Source organism: Tarenaya hassleriana, unplaced genomic scaffold, assembly GCF_000463585.1.
Source record: "Tarenaya hassleriana unplaced genomic scaffold, ASM46358v1 Cleome7, whole genome shotgun sequence".
Taxonomy (NCBI): Eukaryota; Viridiplantae; Streptophyta; class Magnoliopsida; order Brassicales; family Cleomaceae; genus Tarenaya; species Tarenaya hassleriana.
In genome coordinates, this window is record NW_010969548.1 from 4,813,923 (window position 1) to 4,838,449 (window position 24,527).

General features: G+C 39.3%; 2 protein-coding genes and 1 long non-coding RNA gene across 6 annotated transcripts; 2 read left to right on the forward strand and 1 right to left on the reverse strand.

Annotated features, from left to right (window-relative positions):
- Positions 1-10,476: 10,476 nt before the first annotated feature.
- LOC104801431 (kinesin-like protein KIN-4A) lies at positions 10,477-17,393 on the forward strand. 3 transcript variants are annotated; one of them, XM_010524702.2, is made up of 25 exons: positions 10,477-11,117; positions 11,710-11,856; positions 11,947-12,096; positions 12,183-12,439; positions 12,576-12,763; positions 12,855-12,979; positions 13,067-13,103; positions 13,206-13,297; positions 13,395-13,505; positions 13,589-13,705; positions 13,836-13,929; positions 14,008-14,117; positions 14,226-14,324; positions 14,409-14,639; positions 14,776-14,856; positions 14,927-14,998; positions 15,089-15,182; positions 15,287-15,318; positions 15,425-15,510; positions 15,608-15,706; positions 15,790-16,011; positions 16,101-16,263; positions 16,351-16,506; positions 16,596-16,905; positions 17,005-17,393. In XM_010524702.2, exons 1-24 carry the CDS (start codon positions 10,986-10,988, stop codon positions 16,812-16,814), a joined length of 3,114 nt encoding a protein of 1,037 aa, XP_010523004.1. In that variant the 5' UTR covers positions 10,477-10,985; the 3' UTR covers positions 16,815-16,905; positions 17,005-17,393. The 3 variants fall into 3 exon arrangements, with proteins under 3 accessions (XP_010523004.1, XP_010523005.1, XP_010523003.1); XM_010524703.2 differs by having other exon boundaries at positions 15,434-15,510; positions 16,998-17,393; XM_010524701.2 differs by having other exon boundaries at positions 10,478-11,117; positions 16,998-17,393.
- On the reverse strand, positions 17,207-19,031 carry LOC104801430. Of its 2 annotated transcripts, none has more exons than XR_769888.2 (2): positions 18,656-19,031; positions 17,207-17,855 (listed from the first exon to the last, which is right to left on the reverse strand). It is a non-coding gene; the product is annotated as an uncharacterized LOC104801430 (long non-coding RNA). The 2 variants fall into 2 exon arrangements; XR_769887.2 differs by having other exon boundaries at positions 17,207-17,872.
- Positions 19,032-19,304: 273 nt separating this feature from the next.
- On the forward strand, positions 19,305-23,649 carry LOC109116119. The gene is made up of 3 exons (XM_019200949.1): positions 19,305-20,018; positions 22,978-23,118; positions 23,203-23,649. Exons 1-3 carry the CDS (start codon positions 19,305-19,307, stop codon positions 23,647-23,649), a joined length of 1,302 nt encoding a protein of 433 aa, XP_019056494.1.
- The last annotated feature ends 878 nt before the right edge of the window (positions 23,650-24,527 follow it).

The following is a 24,527-nucleotide window of genomic DNA, read 5'->3' on the forward strand; positions in this document are numbered from 1 at the left end:
TCCTCGATGCGAAGATGTGTTCCCAATTGTTCAAGAGACATATCCTCTTTTTTGTGTTTCAGGGAACGCTTGACATCCTTCCAACTCGGTGGAAGTTTATCAACAATGGATGAAACTTTGATGGTTTCATCCATCTGCAGTTTGTGTTGTGTGAATTGACTTAAGATCCTTTGTATTTCATGGAATTGCTCCATGACCGGTCTTGAGTCCACCATCTTGTAAGAGTTAAAACTACTTACAAGAAATCTCTTGCTAGAGGCATCGTCAGAGACGTACTTAGCCTCCAGCGAATCCCACCCTCCCATTTTTTCTGAGATTACCTTTCACGTTCAAAACCGAACGTAAACTCTTTCGACGTATCCCTAACACTTAGCCAATTCATACCACGTCTTTTACAAGCATTTAACTCCTCCACCATACTTGTAATACACGTTAAACATGAATCCTTTTGAGAGATTCTAAATTCCCATTCATTTACTCTAAAAATACCAACACTATTGTTATTTTTTTATAATCCAAAAATTTAACAAGTCTTTAGTCCAACTATATCTTTCAAAGGATCGAAGAAGTACGAGTGAATATCTCTCTTCACGTTTAGGTTTTAATCTGGAGTAAAAATATAATTTACATGTTCTATTACCATTAGGGCACACAAGTTTGGGTTACAATATATTATTATAGCATTCATAAATATATATATATATATATATATATATATATGTCGGCTTGTAACAATCTATTTTAGGAGGCTAATCCGTTTGGTAAAATGGAAGATCAAAGCAAGTTAATAAACGGGTGAAATGTAATTATCATTTGATTAATACCCTAAACCCATGTGGAGAAAAAAGCTCCGATTAAGGAAAATGTTTTTTGTTGGTTAACCGAATAACAATGTCATTAGGGCGGTCGGAAAAAAAGTTGATTAAGGGTCACTTGCACAAAAAGGAGCAAGTTCAAAATATAAAAAAAGGTAACTAATACAATGGATTAATTAAATTAGTTGTGATTAGAAACATATTTATAATTAACTCGTTAATTAGATTTGGACACAGGAAGTTTAACAACCGCTAAAGATCGCAGTTTGATCCATAAGTGGGGGTCCCTTTCTCTTCTTGTTGCCTGAAAGTGCCTCTAAAGTTGCAGTAAAATTAGATTAAGAGTCAGATTGAAGGAAATTAAAAATTTTAGTGTTAAATGAAATTATATTTGTTGGAGAGTCATTTATATAAATCTGAAAATAAAATAAAAATGTCAGAATTTATGAAAACAAGGGTTACAAACTTTAAAACTTACGACCTCTAAACATAAAATTTCTCTAAATCGATATTTTTTCTGTCCTATTTTATCCTAATTTTCGATCTCCTTATTTATACTAATTGGTCTGTTTTTTTTTCTTCTCATTTTGAATTTCCAAAATTTATATGTTATGTGTGAATTAATATTCCTAACCTCTTAAATTGTTGGTGTGTTTACCATACAAATCTATAATACTTGTGCTTAGTTAAAATTTTAAAAATATATAATCTTTTTATATATAAAAAATACAATTTCTTTTCAATTGATCAAATAGTTTATACAATTGGATATTTTGTAGGTTATTTTCATGCCAGTTTGGGATCTTTTTCTTTTATTTCTCTTTGGGTTTTGGATTTTATAATATTTATTTACAGATTTTTTGTTATTTTTTCAGTTATTTTCATTTTTAATCTCTTTCCTGTTTGGTTTCTAACAGTGCGAAAGCTCTGTTTTTCCTCAAGTTTGCTTAGCTTTCAATTCTCCTCGTTTACTAACTTTATATATACATATATATATATATATATATATATATGAAATGGAAAATGCTTCTCCAGATATCAAATTTGAGTATAATGTCAGACCCATTGCAGACGAACCTTACCGAATTTATCCATAGTGAAAATTAATAATATATATATACTTTTTTTTCAAAACATTTACTAATACATATATTTGTTGCTAATATTTTACAATTAGAGAATTTGCAAAAAAAAAATACATATATATAAAGAATCTAAACCATTACAAAAAATATTGAAACCATTAAAGTAGCTATATAAGTATGTAATTATTTAGGGAGAAACATGCATGCATATACAGCTATAAGCTTGTATATACGAGAGAACGAACTAGTGTAGTAGTGTAGTGTACTTACCAAACGCTTTGAAGTATTCTATTTTCTCTCTCTTTTCAGGTATATCTACTTTTTTCTGATAATCCGAAAGTTTATTATACATTTAGGTCAGTTACATATTTTAAAAAATAAAAATTTGGGCGAATATATTCTCCACATTAGGATTTGAATCCGAGATAAAAGGATGGTTGAATATTTTCTTACCATTAGATCACCCATGTGTTGGGTAAGTACATGTCTTTTTGTATAAGCAAAGAACTAACCCAAAAAGATCCATTACCATTAAAAAAAAAGCTCTCAATGTATACATACGTGTGTGTATATATATATGTATGTATATGTAATGTATGTATGTATGTATGTATGTATGTATTGAATTGTGTATATATATATATGGGTTACGTCGTTTTCATGCAGAGATGAGATGGTCCCAATGTGGGAAGAAAAAAAACTTTAGTTGTCACATATTTCGTCGCATCCATACGGACCAATTTATGGTCCTTCTATTGTGTATATCTAACTACTTGCAACCTTTTTTTGTTTGATAAAACGATCCGACAATTGAATGTGAAGTTTTCTTTTTTCTCTTTTTTCCCTTTTTTTTATTTTTATGTGTATATATATATATATATATATATATACCTAACTACTCAGAATGTTATAATATGATTTAATATAAATGATATCTTATGTTAAAATATTATTAGATATTTGAGGATATGATAGTGTTGTGGTTCACAATTCACCTCATCTTTGTTTGTTTAAGTGTCTTTTATTCGTACTTAAAAGTAAACGAGGCTGAGAGAGAGAGTAAGAATTTCGTTAGTGAATTTGATCATGAAATATAGAAAATATCTATAGGATATATCACTAACACAAAAGAAAAATAAGATTCGCATTATTTTTATATCAATTATGCGAGATCTTTTACAAATCCTATATATTAGAAAACTACCATATCCTGCTGTATCTATTAGTTGCACATATCTCTCTCCCTACCATCTGTATCTCTTTCTCTGTTTCTATATATACCCAAATTTCAAACCTAATGAATATACGAGAGTTCATACATTTACATGGTATCCAGAGCCTTTGTCTAAAGACACAACCCTAGTTTTTTTTTTCCGACGAACGCTGATCTCAGATGTTCAACCCTATCCTGACCCAAGCTAATGGCCGCCGCAAACACCACTGCTGTCGAAGTCACCGCCACAATATTTGATGTCAGGGAACCCACCAAAACTCTGCTCTCGGTTAACATGAGCAACATCACCAAGCTAATCTCCACAAATTACATCACATGGAGTCTTCAAATCCGTGCCTTACTCGAAGGTCACAAATTGGATTGCTTCATTCGAGATGATGGTGTACCACCGGGGAAAATTGACAATGCAGGAGCATTAGTCGACAACCCAATGATGTCACAAATCTAGGTGTATAAATTTGATCAAGTAATAATATCCTAGACTCAACAATTAACCGCAAGTGTAGGATCATGTGTAGCAGCTAGGGTCGAACACAGGGACAAGTAAACAACTAAATCAGATTCCAATCTAAATCTAGATCTAGAGAAAATATGAGAATGATGAGAATGTATCAAAATCAAATAATAAAAACAAACGATAAACTATTAATGGCAAAACACTACAGGCTTCGGGATTGCTTTACATGCAAGGGTCTTTCAAAAGATGCAAACTCAGTGGTTTATCTATCCGATTCAGGGAATTCAAGCTCTAAAGTAGAGATTAACCCTCTCGAGTCTAACCTCACTATCCAGGCCTTATCCTACTAATCTCTCGATTCAATAGTCTAAAACCCTGGATGCATGAACGAACGCTATCATAATCCCTAGACAAATATTCATCTCTCAATGCAATACATGTTCTATTTATTGTGTTATTTCCAGGTTAGAATCTCATATGTCTATGCGAATTAAAACCCTAAGTTCATTCAATCAAGTGGCCAACAAGATCAAACGCATTAAACGCAACTCAATAAAACGAATAGAATAAATAAAACCACAATGTCTGGAATTAGAAACCAAAGATCCCTACACATCAAATCCCTAACCTACAGCAAAAGAACTACTCGCTAAATATCGAGACGTCAGGGTTCATATCAATACAAAAAACATCGTAAAATAGAAGAAAGGAAGAATGCTTAGTCGATTTTCCGGCTTCGTAATCTCCGTCTTCTACTCTGATCTCTTACCTCTTGTTAATCTCCCTCTTCTTGTGTGCTCTAGGGTGTGTTTTCTGTGAAAAGTCTGAATGTTTTCGACCTTGAGGGCTAACCCTACTTAATCCTTCTTTTTCTGGGCCAAAATTCGGAATATTTCCAAAATCTGGTAAGTGACCCGATCGTGTGACTGAAAGTGATACGATCGTTTCACTTAACAGTTTTGGCGGGCTTCATAAATTTGCTCATAACTTCCTGCTCCGACATCGGATTTAGGTGATCTTGATGTCTATGCGTAGATATCGAAGAGAGCTTTCCAATGATATAGAGAATGCATGATTTGGACTTGTAGAGTGAAAGTTATTAGACTTGCAAGATCTGATATTTTCTGAGCTTCACGTTTTCACTGGAGACACTCCAAATGTTCCCGGTTCGTTCGTGATGTTCCGTATTCCATTTTTTCCACTCCTTTTGCTCTCTTTATGTGTGGATTCCTGTTTAAACACCAAAGAACAGCCAAATGTGCCCTAGAATGTCTACAAATATATAAAATCGAGTGAAATACGCTAGACATCCTATATCAAAACATCACCCGAAATACATGTTATCACCCAACGTTTGCAGAATTCAAGCAACAAGATCGCCTTTTATTCAGCGCCATTCTCGGCACCATCTCACTCAACCTGTAACCTGTTATCGCTCGTGCAAGCTCGGTTCGTGAGGCCTGGAAGACGATTGCCAACATATACGGAAAAGCGTCTCGAGGACATCTTCTCCAACTGCGAGAACAGATCAGGAAGTGTGCGAAGGGCACACAATCGGTGGATGAATACATTCGGTTCGTGACCACCGAGGCTAATGAGTTAGCTATTCTCGGCAAACCATTAGACCACGAAGACATTCTCGATGCCATCATCAATGGTCTACCTGAGGATTACAAGCCTGTCATTGATGTTATTCAAGCGAAAGACGTAGCTGTGTCACTTGATGAGTTTCACGAGAAACTACTTCAACATGAGGCCAAACTCGCCACGAACGTCAGTCCGTCTCTTGGAATGTTTCCGGTGACAGCCAATTTCGTGCACTCTCAGGGAAGACAGAACTACAGAGGATCGGGATCCTCTCGTGGTCAGCCATGGAACAGATCTGAACAGTCCTCGGGTAGAGGATATCAAGGCAAGTGTCAAGCGTGTGGAGTTTTTGGGCACAGTGCTCAACGGTGCTCCCTGTTTCGTCTCATCTCCGCTGCAACACTGGCCGAGAAACACATCTTGTTTCTCCATGGCAACAGTTGTCGAAACCGTGGCAACCAACAACACATCATACCACCATGCCGACGTATGATTCATCCCCATGGTTGCTAGACAGTGGAGCTTCTCACCACATCACGTCGGATTTACACAACTTGTCTCTTCATCACCCATATCGTGGAGGAGATGACGTCTTGATTGGAGATGGCTCGGCCTTAAATATCTCCCACACCGGTTCTTTATCTCTTGCCTACACTACACGTCCATTATCTTTCGATAATGTCTTATGTGTTCCTGCCATGAAGAAAAATCTTGTTTCGGTGTCTCAATTATGTCAAACTAACGATGTCTCGGTGGAATTTTTTCCGCACTCTTTTCAGGTGAAGGATCTAAGCACGGGGGCGGAGATACTCAACGGAAAAACTAATGGCGGTGTTTACGAGTGACCAGTTACTTCTATCGAAACCTATTGTTTTTTCGAGTCGTAAGTCCACTTTGTCCGAGTGGCATTCGCGTGTAGGACACCCATCCTTTCCGACTCTTAAGCATGTTATGTCTTCTTTTGGTTTGCCATTAGCTCGGGATTCTACCTTCTCTTTTTTGATCCTTGTTCAAGAAATAAAAGTCACAAACTACCGTTCAATGATTCTTCCATTATTTTCACTAAACCTCTTGAACTTTTATTTTCCGATATTTGGACATCACCCGTCGTTTCCATGGACGGTTTTAAATACTATGTCATATTTTTCAACCATTTCACTCGATATTCATGGTTGTATCCGTTAAAACTCAAATCACAAGTTTATGAAACCTTTGTTCGTTTTAAATCACTTGTCGAAAAAAAGTTTGAAACCAAAATCCTTATCTTTCGACAATGGGGGGAGTTCATCGCTCCAAAAGATTTTCTCGCCACCAATGGAATCTCCCATCTCTCGTCACCACCTCATACACTCGAGCATAATGGCATTCCCGAAAGAAAACATAGACACGTCGTAGAAACCGGTCTCTCCCTTCTTCATCACGCGTCCCTTCCTCTTTCTCTCTGGTCGTTTGCCTTCACAACCGCTATATATTTAATCAATCGTCTTCCAACACCCGTCCTCTCGTTCGAGTCTCCCTTCAAGTCTCTTTTTAACTCGACACCGAATTACAACAAACTCCGTACATTTGGATGTCTGTGTTATCCTTGGATCTGACCCTATCAACCACATAAACTCGCCGCCAAATCCCAACCATGCATTTTTCTTGGTTACTCGACCTCTCGAAGCGACTTCCTCTGTTATGACTTCAATCAGTCCATAATTTATGTTTCAAGACATGTACTCTTTCATGAGCACGTGTTTCCATTTCAAGACCCAATAGCTTTTACAAATCCTGCACAGTCCTCACCACCTGACAATTACTCTCTTGAGTCTAACACCTACAGTTGTCACTCCCACCTTCACCTATCAACCACCGACAACTCAAACAACACCGCCGACGCCCCTAAGCGCAGTCCTTCACCCGAACCTGTGCTGGAGACTTCCACCAGCTCAGAGTCTGCATCATTGTCGGCATCGGAACCTGATTCCTCTTCCAAACATCCTCCAGCATCAACTCGCAATGTTCATCGAATGGTAACTCGGGGAAAAAATAATATTTCCAAGCCTATGAATAAACTCACGCTTGTGGCCTCTGTTACAGATGTTAATCGAGAACCGTCGACGGTGACTCAAGCATTACAGGATCGTCGGTGGAGATTCACAATGAGTGAGGAGTTCAATGCTCTCATTCGAAACAACACATGGGAACTAGTACCGCAACAACCGATATGAACGTTGTCGGCTGCAAATGGGTGTTTAGAATCAAAACGAATCCGGATGGCACGGTTGACCGCTACAAAGCTAGACTCGTGGCAAAAGGCTTTCATCAACGACCGGGCCTTGAATTTAATGAAACATTCAGCCCCGTAGTCAAACCTCCGACGATACGTCTTGTACTAAGTATTGCGGTTATCAATGGTTGGGTCATTAGACAACTTGACGTAAATAATGCCTTTTTGCAAGGTCGCCTCTCGGACGAAGTCTATATGAGCCAAGCGCCTGGATTTATTGACAGGGAACAATCCTCCTACGTTTGCGAACTCCACAAAGCCATATATGGTCTTAAACAAGCTCTGAGAGCTTGGTATTCCGAGCTCCGTGGTTTTCTTGTTAATCGGGGATTTCAGAATTCGAAGGCAGATGCTTTCTTGTTCATTCTTCGGACAGCAACAACATGTCTCTACATTCTTGTCTATGTCGATGACTTGTTTGTGACAGGAAGCAATGCAGCCGAGATTGATGCCTTCATCTCAACACTCGCCCGTCGGTTTGCTCTCAAAGATCTTGGGACACTGTGTTGCTTCCTAGGCATCGAAGCCAGCAGGATAACACGAGGTCTTTTCCTCAATCAAAGGAAATACATAACAGACACTGCACCGAACATCAATGCTTGATGCAAAACCAATGTCGACACTAATGGCATCGTCAACTAGGATCACTCTCACTCATGGCACACCTCTTCCTGATGGGTTGGAATTTCAGACAGTAATAGGAGGCCTGCAGTATCTCACACTCAAAAGACCCGACATAAGCTATTCGGTAAATAAATTGTCTCAATTTATGCTTGCCCAACTGTCACCCATTGGACTGCAGCGAAACGGATCCTACAGTATCTATCAGGCACTCGGCACAAGGGTATATTTCTCTCCGCAACAAACAACCCTTCTCTTCATGCATTTAGCGACGCCGATGGGCTGGAGATCTACTCGATCTCAAGTCCACGGGAGCGTTCATCGTCTATTACGGCAAACACCCAATCTCATGGTCCTCAAAGAAACTATCGGATCATTCACGTTCATCAACTGAAGCTGAGTACAGGTCGATAGCAAACACCTCGGCCGAAATCCGCTGGTTAGTCTCACTGCTATCGGAGCTCGACATATTTCTTACGTCAACACCAACAATCTACTGCGACAATATTGGCACCACATATCTAAGCTCAAATCCGATCTTTCATTCTCGTATAAAACACTTGGCATTGGACTATCTCTTCGTTCGTGGACAAGTTCAAGCCGGAGAATTACGTGTCCTACATGTCAGCTCGAAAGACCAACTAGCCGATGCTCTAACCAAACCGCTACCACGATCCACGTTCGAAGACTTCTGCGTCAAGATCGGAATCACCGAGGGTGCTCCGACTTGAGGGGGCGTGTTAGCGATTGCAATCCTATATATTAGGAAACTACCATATCCTGTTGTATCTATTAGTTGCACATATCTCTCTCTCTACCATCTGTATCTCTTTCTCTGTTTCTATATGTACCCAAATTCCAGACCTAATGAATATACGAGAGTTCATACATTTACACAATATAACTTATAAAATATATATAACGTTTTCCACAAATAAATGTAATATAAGAGTCTTATCAATAGAATGGTGTCAAGTCTTTGGAGACATTCTATATAAAAATAAACATAACATAAGGATATTGTTGTAAATATATATTAGAGTTTTATCTGGTATTTTTAGTGTTGTGATTATATGAATAAAATATGTAATCTTTATATATAGTATATTTTATTTTATTTTTATAAAGAACAACTATTTTTTATATTAAAGACTGTAATTGTACTTCTTAAATATGCATTGACGTCTATCCACAAGTCCAAAGTTTGTTAGCAACGACTAAAATATACAGGCTGCGAAACCCCTATATACACACACCGCCCGTATGCATTAAAAAAAATATTTTTTTTAAGGATTAAAAGAACTTGCCAACGTTCGGATATTATAAATATATATACATATAAGAAAAAAAATGAAAATATAATGGAAGGACAAAAAGGTCAATTGAGGGCAAAATAATAAAAGAGGGCGGAGGGGGGAAGAAGAGAGAGAGAGAGAGAGCCCAGGGAGGACCGGAGAGAGGGCTTTTCTCGGCTCGGCCCATGTGGGGCCCACTTTTTCCGACCACGTGACGATGGTGCGTCCTCCAGCTGGCCCTGTCCCTCACCGCGGGCCCCACCCAAAAGTCTACCTTTGGTTCCCTTCACAGATTAATACCAATAATTAATTTAATTTTTTTTTTTTTGCGATTCGATGGATTTGTGTATTTTTTTTGTGTATCGGTTTTTTTTCCTGGGGCCGGTCGCTTTCGGTTCCTCCGGTCGACGTCTCACCATCTCCGTCTTTACCTCTGCTTCACGTCACGGGCTCAAGAGTAGACAACCTGTGTCTTTGGCCGTGTTCCATTTTATATACACACACATATATACACACAATTTCCTTTTGTATGTAAATGTTGAAATCTATGTTTATAGCAGCATATACGTATACGTGTAACCACTAATGGCGATGCTTTACGGAGGGGCTATATAGCTTTTTTACACGGCACATGCATAAAGTAATCGAATTCCCATTAGTACATCTCATTCTCATATTCTCCTTGATTTTTATCTCCACCTGTTAAATTGTTATTATTATTATTATTATTCTCCGTGCAATTATAATTTAACAAAAGTTTTTTTAATCACTCACATCTAAGACCCTAAATATCATATATTTGTGAGTTTTTTTTTTCATGATTAGCGATTTTAATCAATAAATAATCTATATATCCGAAAAAATCATGTAAATCATATATTTGTGATTGTAGGTTCCGAATTGGCTGAATTTTAAATAAAATAAATTACGAATAAGAAAATAAATGATAATATACAAATCCAAAAATTGTCCGTACAGAGGAAGAGAGGAGAAGCATAGTGATGATATGGGGGAGGGAGAGGACGAGAGTGGGAGCCGTTGGGGATATAAAAAAAAAAGAAGAAAAATTAGAAAATAAAAAAGAAAGTCGGAGAAGGGCAAAATGGTAAAGAGTGAAAAAAAAGTCAGGTGGAGTCGTGGAGATTGCAGTGGAGACGAAGGAAAATGATAGTGTAAAGTGGTTATTGTCGTTGCAGTTGCTCTCCTCACTTTTGCACCAAATATTGTCTATTTCCATAACTACCCTTTTCTCTCTCTAGAAAACCCCACCCCCCCTCTCTCTCTCTTGAAGTTCCAGCACAACTCATACCACAGAGCGCATACATTTGTCTGCAAAACCCACCACTCTGCTCTTCTCCTTCACTCTCCATCCATTTTTTTTTTCTGGGTTTCTAAAATTTTCTCACCGATTTTTTTTCTCGGGTTTTGCTGAAGATTCAAGGGATTGAAGACATATATATACCCAATAATACCCATATATATACAAAGCTTTTTTTTTTTGTTTGGAAGTTTGCTGATTTCGCAGACAATCGGACATTGCTTGAGATCGGTGTTCTTTCTTTCTCTCTCCGTGTCGGCTTGTCCTGTCTCCGTGTCTCTGTGTCTGAGTTTGTCTCGCCATGGAAGCTGCTGCGGCTATGGCGGCGGAGGATTGTTGTGTAAAAGTAGCTGTCCATATCAGACCGCTCATCGGCGACGAGAAGGTCCAAGGCTGTAAAGATTGTGTCTCTGTCGTGCCGGGAAAACCGCAGGTACTGTTGCTTTCGACAATGTCAAAGCTGCGGTTTTCAATCTATGTCTCTGTAATCTGAAAGCCTTCAGATGGAAATAAAGCTGTAAAAAGTTAAGAGCTTTAGTTGAGTGTCTCCTCCAAGATCTAGATCTTGAAACTTTTCCATCAGTGACTTGTTGGGGTTTTCTTTTTAATTAATCTCGTTTGCATGTTTGACCAAGTAGAATTTTTTTATATGAAGGAAAATCTGTACAATTTTTTGTGGAATCTTTGGTTAATTTCCCCCAAATTAATCTGGTGAAGGGATCAGGGTTCTTGCTCTAGTGGTGGTTGTTGGGTGAATTCTTGAGACGGGCCCTTGGCCTTGTCTTCTGGTGAAAAAGGTCTAAAATTTCAGATGGGTTTTAGTTAAACTGAACTGATCAAAAGTTTCATTGTCCTTCCTAATGTTTTGACCATTTTGTCGGTGATGGTTAAAATCTCATTGTTTCTTTGAGATGGCAATCAGAAGAAAAAAGAAAAACCAATTTGCAAGTCTCAGTTTTGCAATGTGAAAAGTGGTCGGATCATGGATTCAATTGTAATTGTCGGCGATATCCAAATGTTTGCAGGTGCAACTTGGATCACATTCCTTTACATTCGATCATGTCTATGGGAGCAATGGCTCTGCCTCTGCAGCCATGTATGAAGAATGTGTCGCATCGCTCGTTGATGGTTTGTTCCAGGGGTACAACGCCACTGTTCTTGCTTATGGACAGGTAACAAGAAGAAGAACATATACTTTCCACCATATATGTGTATATATATATCTATATGTTTGAATCGAGTTTGTATTATCAAATTGGCAGACGGGTTCGGGTAAAACGTATACGATGGGTACCGGCTCTAAAGACGGCAGCCAAATGGGGATAATCCCTCAAGTTATGAATGCTCTGTTCAGCAAGATGGAGAATCTGAAACGTCAGACCGAGTTCCAGATTCATGTTTCTTTTATTGAGGCATGTTCTTAAACAGTTTGCTTTTATAGTATGCTCTTGTCTAAAATGCTGGTTTGGTGTCCTGACTCGAAGTTTCGATGTTAAAGATTCATAAGGAAGATGTCCGAGATTTGCTGGATCCTTGCGCCGTTAACAAATCAGATGCGGCCAATGGACACGTAGGTAAAGTAGCAACCGTTCCTGGCAAGCCGCCGATACAGATCCGGGAGTCGTCAAACGGTGTTATTACATTAGCAGGATCTACAGAAGTGAGTGTCAGTACGCTGAAAGAGATGGCCGCTTGTCTGGAACAAGGGTCGGCCTGTAGAGCTACCGGTAGCACAAATATGAACAATCAGTCCAGGTGACTGATAAATTCCGTCGCTTTTTTCTTGCACAACCCTTTTGGATTTTGTAGATATCTGTGTTGGATCCTAACAGGACATCAGTTAAGCTCTCCTGAAAATGTTTGTGCCGTTTCTTGTTTTGTCTACTTGCAGTCGGTCCCATGCCATTTTCACCATCACCGTAGAGCAGATGCGAAAACTCAATCCAGATTCCCCGGAAAAGGGGTCTTGCAACGAGGGCATGAACGAAGAATATCTCTGTGCGAAGTTGCATCTAGTAGACCTTGCTGGTTCTGAACGAGCCAAGAGAACTGGTTCCGATGGTTTGCGGTTTAAGGAAGGTCCGTATTTCCGTTTCATTGTCTGCTTTTGGACAAGTAAAAACATGTCTGATCATTTGTGGAATAACGAAACGGCGGTTCTTTTCGACAGGTGTCCACATAAACAAAGGCCTCCTCGCCCTCGGTAACGTTATCAGTGCACTTGGTGACGAGAAAAAACGTAAGGAAGGTGTCCATGTTCCATATAGAGACAGCAAACTTACCCGGCTTTTGCAGGTATACTATATTCTTTTTAACTTGTCAGTATTACTTTTCTTCATCGCGGGCTCGTGTTTTGAACCGTTTTTCTTTGTTAAATCCTAGGATTCGCTCGGGGGAAACAGCAGAACTGTCATGATAGGTAAGTAGACAATACTGCTTGAAGTTGTTTCCATTCTGTTTACGCTTGTTCATGTCGGGTTGGTTATTGAGTTATGTTTTTTTTTTCTTTTGCGGGATTCAGCATGCATAAGTCCTGCAGATATAAATGCCGAGGAAACACTCAACACTCTGAAATACGCAAACCGTGCTCGAAACATTCGGAACAAGCCTGTTGTAAGTTACCGAGAGCCCGTATATTTTTTTTTTAGTTCATCTACCCACAAGTTCATCTTTTTATGTATATGTTTTTTATTAAATTTTCTTGAAACAGGTTAACAGAGACCCGGTGTCCAGTGAAATGCTGAAAATGCGGCAGCAGCTTGAGTTTTTACAGGCGGAGCTCTCTTTGCGAAATGGAGGATCCTCTTGTGGCGAAGTACAGGTAGTTACACTTTGTAAAAAGGGAAAAACCTTTGAAAACCGATACATCTTTCCGGTTTTTTGCCATATTTCTTTTTCTTGTAGGTTCTCAAAGAAAGGATTGCTTGGCTTGAAGCTGCAAACGAGGACCTTTCCCGCGAACTTCATGAATACCGAAGCAGATGCCCTTCTGCAGACCATTCCGAGAAAGACATGCAAGCTGTAATATTTCTAACGGATACCCGATGTCATGTCTTTTATGCATATAACCGAGTGGATTATTTATCCTAAATCTTTTGTGAGATATCTCTTTCGTTCATGTGAAAGTTGTTTACTTTTTTTTCTGTGGCAGGATGGACTTGTTGCCCTTGTAAAACCCGACGGGCTGAAAAGGAGCTTGCATAGTATAGAATCCCCAGATTATCCCATGGGTGAAGCCACAATAGGTACTTGTTTTTAGTTTTTTTGATACTTAACTTACCAAATATATTTCAATACGGGAACTTTTTTTTTGTTATATAAAGGTGATTCGAGGGAAATAGACGAAGTGGCAAAGGAGTGGGAGCACAAGCTCTTGCAGAACAGTATGGACAAGGAGTTGCATGAGTTGAACCGTCGTTTAGAGGAGAAAGAGGTTTTCTTCTTACACGTTACTCCGTAATATCGTCAAAGGTTGTTCCTTTAGTGGAAAAGGATGTAAAGTTCGGTTCTTTGTCTGAGCTAACGACATTTGTTTTGACAGTCGGAGATGAAACTCTTTGGAGGGTATGATCCGGTGGCACTCAAGCAACATTTCGGAAAGAAGATTGCAGAGTTGGAGGATGAAAAAAGATCTGTTCAGGTCGGGAATCCTTTCGCATCAGCAAGCAGTTTTCATCGCATGGAAGATTACGAAAAAAACTGATTACGGGTCTCGTTCTTGCAGGAAGAAAGAGATCGTTTGCTGGCAGAAATCGAGAATCTTGCTGCGAATTCCGATGGTCAAGCTCAGAAGTTGCAAGACGTGCATTCCCAGAAGTTAAAAGCCCTCGAAGCACAGATCTTGGATCTCAAGAAAAAGCAGGAGAACCAGGTTCAGCTACTGAAGCAGAAACAGAAGAGCGATGAAGCGGCTCGGAGGTTACAGGAAGAAATCCAATCCATCAAGGCACAAAAGGTTCGTCCCGGATGGAGTTTTTTCCGGGAAATCATCGCTTCTTCTTGCAGTTTTTGAAATGTGCAGATGGCTATTTCAGACATAAAGACAAAACATAATACGTTAGTTTGATGTTTTTCGTTCCTCGGCTCTATAGGTTCAGCTTCAGCACAGAATGAAACAAGAGGCGGAACAGTTTCGGCAGTGGAAAGCTTCTCGGGAGAAGGAACTTTTGCAGGTAGACTCGTTATTCTCTTCAACACGAAAATCTTTGTATCGAATGGTATTGAGTGAAATTGCCAATGCAGTTACGAAAAGAAGGGAGAAAGAACGAGTACGAAAGGCACAAGCTTCAGGCTTTAAATCAGCGCCAGAAACTGGTAAGAACTTTCAAAAGATCTAAATCGAAAATCTCGGGTAAAGATCATAAAAAGCCGTGAACTTATTCGGTAAGTTTCTGTATTTCTCAGGTTCTTCAGAGGAAGACAGAAGAGGCTGCAATGGCTACCAAGAGATTGAAAGAACTGTTGGAAGCTCGGAAATCTTCTGCACGCGAGAATTTAGGTACTGTTTTTTGACTTACGGGACTGAACGTACGGAATCTCGTTCCTAAGATTTCGATATTATGATTCCTAAGATTTTAAAAAAAGTTGATATCCTTTTCGCAGCCGGTGCAAATGGCTATGGAACAAATGGTCAGGTGAGAATTTGATACTTAGTCCTATTTTTTTCATATATCTGGGATGTTTGTATTATCGTTACGAGGCTAAACTAAGTTGTATTATCGCTGACCGACGGACGAGAAGTCCTTGCAGCGTTGGCTTGACCACGAGTTGGAAGTCATGGTGAACGTGCACGAAGTTCGTTACGAATACGAAAAGCAAAGCCAAGTGTACGTCTTCTAAATCACATTTCGAACATCTAACCCGAAAGATCCTTCAAATATTTTCGCGTCTAATAATTATTATATATCCGTCGAATAATTTCAGACGAGCAGCTCTGGCTGAAGAGCTGGCCGTGTTACGCCAAGTGGACGAGTTTGCAGTGAAAGGAATAAGCCCTCCTAGAGGAAAGAACGGATTCGCCCGGTGAGATATTAACGAAACGTTATCCCGTTTTTTTCCAGGAAATGCTCGAAAACTGACATCGTAATGTTTGCTTTTCTTTCAAGGGCATCGTCTTTGTCGCCTAATGCAAGGATGGCGAGAATATCATCGCTCGAAAACATGCTCTGTATATCGTCTAACTCGCTAGTTGCGATGGCTTCACAGCTTTCGGAGGCGGAAGAACGGGAACGCGCTTTTATAAACCGCGGCCGCTGGACCCATTTACGATCGATGGGAGAGGCAAAGAATTTGCTTCAGTATATGTTCAACTCTCTTGCAGAAGCAAGGTGGATACTAGGACTTGTTCATAACAGTTTTTAACAATGAAGCAATGGAAAATTTTCATTAGTTTCGGAATCTTTTACTTTTTTTGTAGATGCCAATCTTGGGAGAAAGATTTGGAAATCAAGGAGATGAAGGATCAGTTCAAAGAAATCGTCGGCCTTTTGAGGCAGAGTGAACTACGGAGGAAAGAAGCCGAGAAAGAACTGAGGTTACGAGAGCAAGCTGTTGCAACTTCATTAGCTTCGTCTCCGTTGGTAAGATTTCGTCGGTCATTCATATAATCGAGCTATATCGTTTTTGGGTTTAGCTGATGACGCATCGAAATGAACGTTATCGAATAGGGAACGCCACCGAGTTCAGTGAAGCATTTACCCGACGAGATGAGCGGACCGCCTTCTCCAATGTCGGTGCCAGCACAGAAACAGCTGAAATTTACCCCGGGAATCGCTAACGGGAAAGTGAGGGAGTCGGCCTCGTTCTTACATCCGAACAAGAAGGTAAAGTTTACGTTTTTTTCGTTAGTGTTTCTCGAAATGTAAAAGGAGGGATATAGGATGAAATTCACTGATGCCATTTCGGGGCACAGATGGTACCGGCGGGGCAAGTGTCCATGAGGAAACTAGCGGCGGTCGGGCAACAGAGCGGGAGGCTATGGAGGTGGAAGAGAAGCCATCACCAGTGGATTGTTCAGTTTAAGTGGAAGTGGCAGAAGCCATGGAGACTGTCTGAATGGATCAAACACAGCGACGAGACACTCCTCAAGGCGAAGCCTCGTCCCAAGGCTCTGCCTAACAAGATTCAGTAATCAAACCTCCTTTCACGAGGCCGAGATTTTCGTTAACGTTCAGTCTTTTCTGCCGAAGAATTTCGGACATATATGGATAAGATCATACAAGGTAAGCACACTCAAGAACACCCTTTTTAAGGAAACTAATGGCATCAGTGTCTTGTCTTGCTGAGGATTTTTCCTCTTTCTGGTTTGGTCAAGTGTGCAGGGACTGGACTGGAATTAGGGTTTGTGAAGTAGGAAGCCTTTTTTTTTTCTGGGTGTGTTTACAGAGTTTGGAAGAACCGCCATGACCAGTGTTGGAAGCTGGAGATGGTTCAGCCATGGCTAACAGGAAAGACAGATGGGATAGGAGTCAGTTCTGATCTGTTCTGTTATGTTAATATGTTTTTTGACATTGAAAAAAGAAAACATCATAAAGAAGCTCTCTCACATCCACGTCTGCAGATATTTGCCTATCATAAGTTCATTTGTTCGTTTATTTTCTTGTAACCAGTAGTGTTCTTTTAATGTGTGTAAGTCTCTTACCATATTACAAACATTAAGATTTGTAAGATCCTGATCTTTATACCATAAAATGAGTTTTCAAAACTCTCACTTTGCTGATGTCCGAGACCGTACAATGTCTGTTCTGTTCTTTCTTTATGCTAAATTGTCACTACCAGGCATGTAAAATACACAAACAAGATACACAAAGACAGAGGATTTTCCCCCAGAATGCAAAAAAAAAGATTCAAAAGCATTAGATGGGGTTTCCACTTTCCCTTCATGTGCATGTACCATTTGCAGGTTTTACATGTTCCTGGACATTTAAAGCTGCTTCCATCTGTGAAATGGATCCAGCAAGATCTGTGCGTCTCCCAGTTTGGACCAGAATAGATGTCCCGTGAGAATCCCCTGTGAGAATTTGGTCGGAACCAGGGAAGAGAGTTGATGGTGAAGGGGTTAGGCTACAATGGCAATGGCACATTCTGTAAATAGCGAAGCCAGCTGATCCAGAGATGCTGATTCTTGGATTCTCCGACCGTGGATTTCATGGGCATGGTCCAGGATCTGAATCTTCGGAACAGGAGAGACTTAACTCAGAAAAGGATACAGTTAGGGGAATGTCAGACGAAAAAAAAAGGTGTACAAAGGCAATGTAGAAGTTTATGACATTGCCATTGAAGAAGTTCCATGACACTAGAGACATCTAAGCAAGTTGCCAAGGGTCGAAACGTATCTCTCATGCATTGCTTATGGATGAAACATCATACAAGAATACCGGTAGACGATCGATGATGCCAATTACGATATAAAATCGAGCATTATACGTAAAAAATGCGGCAGTACACTAGCAACTATCGAAATCTTGTTAGTGGACAGAGAAATAACTAGAAGCAGTAATGGCTGATCCGTCTTTTATGATCTTTCAAACACAACAATGCCTCCAAAAAGGAAAGCCTTTTCATCAATTGACAACGGGATTTATCCCCTTTGAGACCTAGAATTGAATCCCTTGATCCCGTTCTTGAACAGAGACATAAAAAATGTCACCCCTCAAAATCCGACAGCATAAGATCTTTGAACAAGAAAGACCAGACACAGATAGTCGTATCTAACTCTAACCTACCAAGCCACAACCCAGGTTCCAACTCGACGCCATGAACATAGAACAAATACAGCAGCTAAATCTCAAGCAACTATAAAGAACACCCTCCAACGACCCATCTCATAATTCACACAATTAAGCACAAAAATTTACTTGCTTTCTCATGAAATCAGTTTCGAACATAAAAAAGGAGACAACTTCCAGAGCAAACTCACACAACCACGGAACAATCCGAACAAAAAAGTCAAAATCCCGAAAATGGAGTTACCGCTTTAACCTCCATCGATGGGTCTCTTCGCGGCGTCGGACTTTTCCAGAATGACCGGAAGCGGCGCGTCGCCGCCGTCGGTGATGGAAGGCATCTGCAAACACGAAACCCACCACTCAAGACGGAGAAATTCTTCTGATGTCGCCGGAGAATTCGGACAAAGGTTACTGTTACTGATCTCCGGTAGGGTTTTCTAGGAATTTCTGGTCGCGAAAATGTACGAACAAACACCACACCGCGTATTCGCGAATCGCCATGTTTCGTAGGCTTGACCTGATTGGGTAGGCCAAGTTTCTTAAATGGACCTCTGATTCTGTGCGATTCCCAGATCATAAAACGACGAAAAAAGAACAGGGAATTCGAGATGAAACTGTAGTATAAGTTTCTCGACGTTAGATTTTACATTTTTGTTATTACTAGTATTAGTATTAGTATTAACAAATATAATTTTTATATTAATATTTAAAAAATATTTTTTGATAATTTTTACATGTAAAATCTATCAAAAAACTAAAATATTATTTCTACCTATCAATAACAAGTTTACATACGGAAGATTATCTCATCCATTCTGGCTAAGCGTCTAAAGCCGATCCCACAATATGTCATTGGCCCAAACCAAGCGGCCTTCCTAGAGGGACATTTGATCATGGATAATATATTGCTCGTTGTGGAGCTTGTGAGAGATTACAATAGAAGCATAGAACCGGGTTCTGTGATGCTCAAGATTGACATACGGAAGGCATTCGATACTCTAAATTGGGATTTCACCATTCAGATTCTAAGGGCCATTGGTCTCACCTCGAGATTCGTTTATTGGATCGCTTCCTGTATTACCACCACAAAATTTTCGGTGGTAATAAACGATGAGCTAACAGGGTTCTTCCGAGGCCAAAGGGGATTGAGGCAAGGAGATCCACTATCTCTGTACCTATTCATTCTAGCCATGGATGTTTTCTCCCATATGCTTGATGCATCAGCTAAGGCTAGCCGAATCAAGTCCCACCTGAAATGCATTGAACCGATGATCACTCACTTGGCCTTTGCAGACGACGTCATGATCTTCACGGAGGCTGACCCTGTCTCCATTTCAGAGATCATGCGTATCATCGAAGAATTTGGAAAAATGTCATGGTTGCATGTTAATCGTGATAAGTATGATTTTTTCAGTGAGGCTGATAGTATCAATCGCAGAAACCTAATTGTAGCTACAGGGATGAAAGAAGGAACTCTTCCGGTGCGCTATCTAGAAGTGCCTCTTAGTCCTTGGTGGCTAACGAGTGGAGACTTCCAACCACTGATTGACCGGATACGAAGTAAAGTTTCAGGTTGGACAGCGAGATTTCTTTCCTCAACCGACAAGGTATAACTGATAATCTCCATGATTTATGGACTGGTTAATTCTTGGAGTAGCGTCTTTATGCTTCCTAAGTGTCTTTTAAGGGGGGATATAGCAAGAATACCATTAAAATGCTATCTCTATTTCAATGGCTACTCTCCAAACCCTAGTTTTTTTTTAAAAAAAATTGCAGCAAAGAAAAGACACGCATAACCCTATTTTTTTAATAAAAAGACCATAATACCCAGAATTTTAAAAATAAAAAATAAAAGTAAAATGTGTTAAAATTGAAAAAACGATTTCTTCATTCTCTCTCCTCCAAAATTGTACTTTCTCTCTCCTCTGTTTTGCTCCATCTCTCTCCTCCATTTTGCTTCATCTCTCTCCTCCATTTTGCTCTCTCTTTCTCCCCTCCATTTTGCTCCATCTCTCTCCTCCATTTTGCTTCATCTCTCTCCTCCGTTTTGTCCCTCTCTCTCCCCTCCGTTTTGCTCTCTCTCTCCTCCGTTTTGCTCACTCTCTCTCCTCCGATTTTCTGCATTTCTCCTTCGATTTGCTTACACTCTCTTCAGATTTTCTCCCTCTCTCCTCCAAGGTTGTGTTTTCTCTCATTCAATTTGTCCCCTCTCTTCTGTTCGCTCTCTCTCTTCTGTTTTTGCTCTCTCTCCTCCGTTTTGCTCTCTCTATTATGTTTTGTTCTCTTTCTCTTCTCCATTTTGCTCTCTCTCTCCTCCTTATACTCTCTCTCCTCCATTTTATTCGTTCTTTCCTCCGATTTGCTTCATTTCTCCTCTGATTTGCTTATTTTCTCTTCAATAGTGTGCGAAACAACTTCAAAAAAATATGGAAAATAGTGGAAATTAACATAGAATTGAGTTCTCTGTGACTTAAAAATCAAGTATGGTGTTCTTTGTGACATGTGACATGTGACCCATATGACTTGTGACCCACGTGACCTGTGATCCATATGATCTGAGCCTAATGTGCATATCTTGTTGTACAGATTTTCCAAAGTTGTGAAGTATATTGATAAAAAGTTATATGAGTGGTACAAGGGTCACAACTTGGATGAAAGACAAGAATGATCTATGGTTCATTCTCAATGGTGTGCCCGCGAGAAATTCGATCATTGAACACACTCTCATATGTGAAAGACAAGAAGGATCGTGTTTTTTTTGTTTATGAGGACGAGAAATGTTATTTATCCCTTATATGTATGAAATAAATATTTCTGAATATAATAATTTTTTTCAATTAATTTTATTATTTTTATTTTGGAGAAAAAGTTTCTTCAATTTAATTTTATTTATGATTTTGGGTCACATGTGTCACAATGTAAATTATTTTTTTCATGGAAATAAAAAAAATCTATTTAAATTATTTTTATATTTCAGCGGAAATCCAAATTTGGGGGTCAATTGACTGCAGAAACGTGAAAAAATTAGGTCTGACAAGTTATCTTGGTGGATCCCCATGTTCCCCAGTTCTATGATTTTTTTTTACTGGTGGGTCTCGCATATTTTCAAAAAATAACGTCGGGTCACATGGGTCACATGGGTCACAATATTCGAATTTATCGAATTAGTGACTATGAATGGATATACAATGATTAATCTTTGATTTTAACATCAATAACAATTTTAAAATCATTGTTGTTTCAATTTTTAAATCCAAATCACTAATAGAAATGTACTACATAAGTGATACTAATGTTTTGAGAACACTTTGGAGTATTTTTCACTAATGTTCAAACAACTCATAACTAAATTAATGAATTTAACTTGTAAACACCATATTATCATTATAAAACTCCATATAAACTATCTTGAAGCATTAAAACTGAGAATCGACCGTGTTTTTTAAGTGTGATTGAGTCACGGGTCACATGGGTCACATAGTGCAAAAATGTCTTCGGGTCACATGAGAGTCACATGGGTCACACATTGCAAAATTGTTTCTGTCTCTTCAAGGTTTAAAATGGTACTAGTGTAAAGAAATCAGGCTTATTAAACATCGTGATAATGCAAAGAGATCGTATTTATGGAAAATGTATTTCATACTTGATAAAGTTATTTTACAAACATACTTGAGAACTAAATAAAATCATACAAACAAGTTATTTAACAAATAACAATATTTTTATGTCGTTTTTTGATCACTTTGTTCGCGGGCTTGAACTTGGAAACCGGTTTTGTTTGGGTCTACCGATTTTCTGTTTATCTTCCACAATCGGAGGTAATACCATAAGGTTTGCATCACGTGGATCGTCAATCAGAGACATTATATAAAAAATACACCCACTTTGCTATTTTGGTTTCAAAAGATACCATTCTTCAACTGCGACTCTGTGATCAGAAGATTAATCTTGGTCACATTGGTCATAACGTTAAATTTATGGTGATTACACCTATTCATTATGTTCATACCCTGTATATCTTACTAATCATTTGATAAAAATATTATAAATTCAGCATTATGATCAATGTAACCAAGATTAAATTTCTAGTCACATGGGTCACACGGTCACAGATTGAGAAGTGTATGTCTTGAAGTCGAAATATCAAAATGAGAGTATTTTTTATAATGACACGTATAAAGAACATAGATTGTGATCCGTGTGACTCATATGACTCATTGTGACCCATGTGACTCATGTGACCCTGTGACTCTGTGACCACACGGTCATATGGGTCCCATGAGTCACATGGGTCACATAGAGGAGAGAGAAAATCGGAGGAGAGAGAAAATAAATTTTGGCGGAGAGAGAAAAATTTCAGAGGAGAGAGAATGGAATATGCAGGAAAGATAAACAAAAGCTGCGTTTTGGAAAACTAAATGATTTTTTAATTAATTAAAAAAGGGTAAAATGGGTATTATACTTTTTAGAGATGTATATTTGAAGTAGTCAGATTTTTTTTAGGAGGGTATGCTATGAAGTATAGGTAGCATTTTAAGGGTATTTCTGATAAAGACCCCTTTTAAGGAAGATATATGGGATTTGCTCGAAATTCCTCTGGGGAATGGTCAGTCAGAATCGGCTAATGCACGGGTTGCATGGGACAACATATGTATGCCGAAAAAAGAGGGAGGGCTCGGGCCGAAGAAACTCACCGATGTGAACCTTGTGATCCGTTTAAAACAAATTTGGGCGGTCTTTGCGAAGAAACGTTCATTATGGGTGGCTTGGCTGCTCTGAAACTCATTGAAGCGAAGGGGCTTTTGGGACACAACACCCAACCCGAGGCGTTCATGGAATCTACGGAAGCTTTTACGGCTTAAAGAGGTTGTCCGTCCATTCATCAAGATACAATTGGGAAATGGACGCACAATATCTTTCTGGCATGATTCATGGTCTTCTCTCGGACCCCTGATCGAGTTCATTGGAGACAATGGCCCATCGCAACTCCGAATTGAAAGGAATGCAACCGTAACTTTAGCTTGCAAGGAGGGGTATTGGAACATGCCGGGAGCGAGGAACGATAAAATTCAGCAACTCCATAGTGAACTTACCACGGTTATCCCACCCAAGGAAGAAATGGGTGAGGATGTGCCTCTATGGAAACACAAAGATGACACATTCAGACAAATCTTCTCATCGACTAAAACCTGGGAGCTAATCCGGGTGAGAGGGAAGCCAAAGCATGGCACAGTATAATTTGGTTTCGCCTTGTTGTTCCAAGATTGGCATTCGATCAATGGGAAGTCTTCCTCCAAAGATTGCCCACAATGGACAGGCTACGTCGATGGGGTTTAGTCACAGAATACACTTGCATCCTTTGCTGAAACGATGCCCAGAGCCATCGCCATCTGTTTTTTACTTGCACGTATAGCTCCCTGGTCTGGTGCTCTCTAGCCGCGAGAATATGGCCTCAACCGCCAGCTGATGTCGAAACATGCATTGGTTGGGTGAATAATCCTGGAAATGATACTACAAAAAGCAGGCGCATCCTCGCCAAGGCGTTGCTACAAACCACTATCGAAGCCATACGACATGAGCGAAATCACCGTCGATTCTGAAACAGGGAGAGAACCCCTGCATTGCTCAGTCGAAAGATTGAAAGATACGTTCGAAACATTCTCCTCGCTTCACCACGGGTCGGTCGCATGCAGTCCTCTTCCTTCCTTGAAGTTTGGCATTTTCTTGGGTCACACTCTATTAATGTAGTCCAGACGTAATGTTTTGATCATCTCCCCTGTTTGGGATTTTTGTTTTTCCATTTATCATGGGTTCCCTGATATTTTGTATTCGGTTAAAACCGACATATACTTATTCTTTTAGCAATATACATCACATTCAACCAAAAAAAAAAACAAGTTTACATTCTGAGTTTTTAGTCTTTAGTTTTTTTATTTTATATTTTAGTATTTATAAATAAAAATAGAGTTTGTGGTTCATAATTGATTTTTTCACCAAAGTTTTCCGAATTTGTAAGAAAATTAAATTTAAAAAATCTTGATTCTCATTTTTTTTTTCTAAAAATACCCAAAAACTTCTTCCATTCCAATTCTAAAAACCAAAAACTAAAATAAATA

Coding starts and splice junctions, on each gene's coding strand:
- LOC104801431 (XM_010524702.2), top strand. CDS start 10,986: ATGGAAGCTGCTGCGGCTATGGCGGCGGAGGATTGTTGTGTAAAAGTA. Junction 11,118..11,709: donor TCGTGCCGGGAAAACCGCAG/GTACTGTTGCTT, acceptor AAATGTTTGCAG/GTGCAACTTGGATCACATTC. Junction 14,857..14,926: donor GGGAGAAGGAACTTTTGCAG/GTAGACTCGTTA, acceptor TTGCCAATGCAG/TTACGAAAAGAAGGGAGAAA.
- LOC109116119 (XM_019200949.1), top strand. CDS start 19,305: ATGGATAATATATTGCTCGTTGTGGAGCTTGTGAGAGATTACAATAGA. Junction 20,019..22,977: donor TTCTTTCCTCAACCGACAAG/GTATAACTGATA, acceptor ACCCCTTTTAAG/GAAGATATATGGGATTTGCT. Junction 23,119..23,202: donor AACTCACCGATGTGAACCTT/GTGATCCGTTTA, acceptor AACTCATTGAAG/CGAAGGGGCTTTTGGGACAC.